Below are 3,512 nucleotides of genomic sequence, written 5' to 3' on the forward strand. Positions count from 1 at the left end.
ATTCAACCTCCCTTTCAGGAACGACTATTCTTTTATCCAGTAAGCTCAAATTCAAGTGATTTGTTGCTTCTCTTCAAAGGACGCCCAAACACAGACCATTGGAAAAGCAGGAAGAACCTTTCTACTGCTAAACAACTGCTTTGCAGTCAGGTACTAGAAACGTGCTGGCCAGACAGCTGCCGGAACGAAGCTCCTGTCAGCTGAACTACTCAAATAGCTCCACAGCATGTGGAGTCAACCTAACCGTTCACCTTGTTTTGCAGAGCAGAAGCGTGTACAGTAAACAAAGACCAATGGGGACCACCACCCCTTCTTGAAGACGAAGGACCTGGATTTGCAATGCTGCCTAAAAGAAGAGCAAGCCATCCCCTGTGTATCAAACACAGTGTGGATGGACATCAGTTGAAGCAGACATTTTTACATGCAGTAAGTGAAGGCCGGCTGGGTCAGTCTGCATTAGTCTAACTGTTCCAGAGGTCCAGTGCTGCCTTTCAAGACTTGTTTCCCCCAGCAGAGGCCTACCCCAGCTTTCCCCTACAAGAGGACACCTCTCTTCTCTCTCAGAAGTCACTCACCTCTGCAAGCAGCCACCCTCTCCCATCCCTTCCCCTGGCAGGGACTGTGGTGTACCACACTCTCTATCCTCTGCTTGCCAGGCTGCGGCTGCACAGCAGGGAAGGCAGAAGGGAGGAGGCTGGAAAGGGACACGAGTGTTGTCGCAGGAAGCAGAAGGGGAAACCTAGGTGGGACCAAGTCCACAACGCAGCAGTAGCAAACAACCGTAAGTGTGATTGCCCAGGTACCACTAGACAAGAGTAACTGCATAAGGAGGACTTTTTCTTTCCCCTCCTTCCTTCGTTTCTACCACAGTCTTGGAGCAAAACCCCACCACATCCAAAGCAGGCCCACCACAAAGGAAAGGCTTCCCCATTAAAACTGCTGACGTCCTGCAATAGCACTGCTCACCTTTGTGGACTTGGCCTCCCTCTCACTGTCAGCATATATGTATCTTTTAAATGGAGAGAGACATAGAGAGAGAGAGAGATATACGCACACTGGCCAATGCTCTCAGGCAGCCCATATACAGAGAAAGCCAGTAAGACTTAGATACCTCCTTGAGATAGCTCCTGGAACTATCACACAACCTAGCCCTGAGCATTGTCTTAATCCCCTCTCTAGACCACAGTCATGGGAATGACTATTCTCACCCTATAAACTGAAGCCCTGACCCTTCAGAGAGCTATATGCTAGAGAGTCCCCATACCCGCACCGAGTGTGCTGTGGGATTAGGCTCTAAGCTTTGTGCAAGGCACTGTAAAACATGACGTCCATAAATTTAAGAAAGTTTAAATGCCTTGAGCCTGGAACAAGAACCTAAAGAAAAATAACAAAATGGACACTGTTAAGGTACGAGACAATAATTTTTCAGGTTACTCTTGTTCTAAATAACTGGAATTATAAGCTCTGGAATAGTTTTAAACATGTAATTGGCTTTACATCAGCAGGGGCTGGCTGTTGTTTTTTTGGACTTGGCTGAGAAACACAAGCACTTTCAACTTCTGCTTGCAGGCCCTTGCATCACCCTCAAAGGCCTAAAAGCCTCCTTACAAGCATACAAAAATGCAGAGTTCAGACCACACTCAGACTGCCAGGAACCTGCATCTGTTGTTGTGTTTGGGTTCACTTTACAACCTGTGAAGAGACAACTATGAGATTTTGTTTTATTATATTGTATTATCCTTTTTGAATTAGAAATACTCTATCTTATGCTTGACCTACTTAACAGCATCTCTTTCAATCAGGAAATTCTCCCAAGAAAACAACAGCAAAAATTGGATTTGAAAATTACCTGAAGTGTCGCTGGATCACTGCGCTGCTTAGATAGGTTAAGGATAAACCCAATCGCCTATTCAAGAGAGCCATTTGGATTCTGGTAACCCGCCCTGCGTAAGAAACAAGAGAATTATGAACTCTGGAAATTGGAAAAAATTTATTTCACTTCATTTTCCTTACATGAATCGCACACTAGAGTCTCAGCACCTCTTTAGACCCTGCAATCCACAGTGCACAGAGTGCTAACAGCATCCACAGCACGATACAAAGCAGATCAACAATCCCTGCCTGAGTTCAGCAGACAGTATAATTCAGATATGTATACGACAAAGCTGGATTCAGTATCACTGCACTGCGGTTTCCTGTGCACAGAAGTAAGAGCCCTTCTGCATGCACTGTGAACCATGTAACAACAAGCAGGTTTGAGAATTTTGGATGTGAACCAATTTAGACGCCACAGTGACCAGAAAAAGCTACCATAGCTACTTGTAAAAGCTACCCATATTACCTATAAAACCAAGCAAAAAGCCAGAGGTCCTCTGTAGACTGGCACCAGAGCTTCGAGAAACAATTTGCCAGACAAGAAACAAGACAAAGCTCCACTGGTGAGGGCATGCTCCCTCTTAGCATATACAAGGTGTTCAGCAGCCTGTGTTTAGAGACCAGAATCACACCGCTGCCCATCTCACCCTGTTAAGGCTGCCCAGATGAAGCAGTTCCCTGTAACTTTATGGTGAACGCTCAATCCAAACAGAAACACTACCCCGGCTGCAAGCAGAGCTGGGTTACAAGGTTAACCTCTGAGGTTACCACACCTTCTTCCCCGACTACATCTATGGCGGTTCCCTAACCTCATTCTGTCAGACTGATGGGGACCAGCTTGCACAAGCAATTGCAAAGGCTTATCTGAACCTGCATCACTTTGCCGGACATCGGTTAGGGAGCGATGACCCAGGCAGCTATGCTGGCAGATCCAAGTGAAGGGAGAAAACAACACAGACCTAGAGCCAGTCCTCTTTCAGGCCAGCTCAGATAAAGCTAGGACTTTCCATCTGACTACAACTACTGCTGTGTGACACTGCTTGCTTAGACCTCGGCAGTGTAACCGACACATGTGCCGCTTCTCTCCTTTCTAAAGTAAACATTGAAAATACATTGACCACTTATCTCCCTTTGCCAGTTCTGATGAGCTTAGGGCCAAACTGTAGCAGTACATTGTAAAGCCGTTTTCTTAACTTTTATTTTAAAAACAAAGCTGACCTAACTTCTCTAGGAAGAAAAAAATACCCACAGAGCCTTCTGACAGACAATGCCACAGCTCTTCTTATTTCAACCAAGTAAAGTCCAGGCTAAATCTTCACTCTCTCTTTATTGTTTTTACTTTTCCCCAGTGTGTTTGCCTACTTGGAGATGTGTGTATTTTTTAGGGTTTGCGGTTGTTCTACAGAGCAAGCGTTACCTGACAGCAGGATGAGAAGTACTGGAGACGTGCACCACAGCAATTTTGTAGCAGCGCTCCCTGAGCAAAGCACACGATACGTGGCAAACGGTCTCGCCTGTCACACAGGCAGGTTTGGAAGAGATCAGCAACAGCCAAAGCCTGTATTTATTTGCTAAACAAAGCTACTTTTCTGTGGGGTAGAAATCTCCAGATGAGTTCAGAGCTTCCCTTCAGAGCC

General features: G+C 45.9%; 1 protein-coding gene across 1 annotated transcript in view; it reads right to left on the reverse strand.

Moving 5' to 3' along the window:
• Positions 1-1,955, reverse strand: part of MRPL14 (mitochondrial ribosomal protein L14) — a 3,357-nt gene extending 1,402 nt beyond the window's left edge. The window contains exon 1 of the mRNA XM_009331061.1: positions 1,850-1,955. Coding sequence (XP_009329336.1) covers positions 1,850-1,923 — 74 coding nt within the window. The 5' untranslated portion in view covers positions 1,924-1,955. The remainder of the gene's footprint in view (positions 1-1,849) is intronic.
• Between the last annotated feature and the right edge of the window lie 1,557 nt (positions 1,956-3,512).

The sequence above is a fragment of the Pygoscelis adeliae genome, unplaced genomic scaffold, assembly GCF_000699105.1.
Source record: "Pygoscelis adeliae isolate BGI_AS28 unplaced genomic scaffold, ASM69910v1 Scaffold218, whole genome shotgun sequence".
Classification (NCBI taxonomy): Eukaryota; Metazoa; Chordata; class Aves; order Sphenisciformes; family Spheniscidae; genus Pygoscelis; species Pygoscelis adeliae.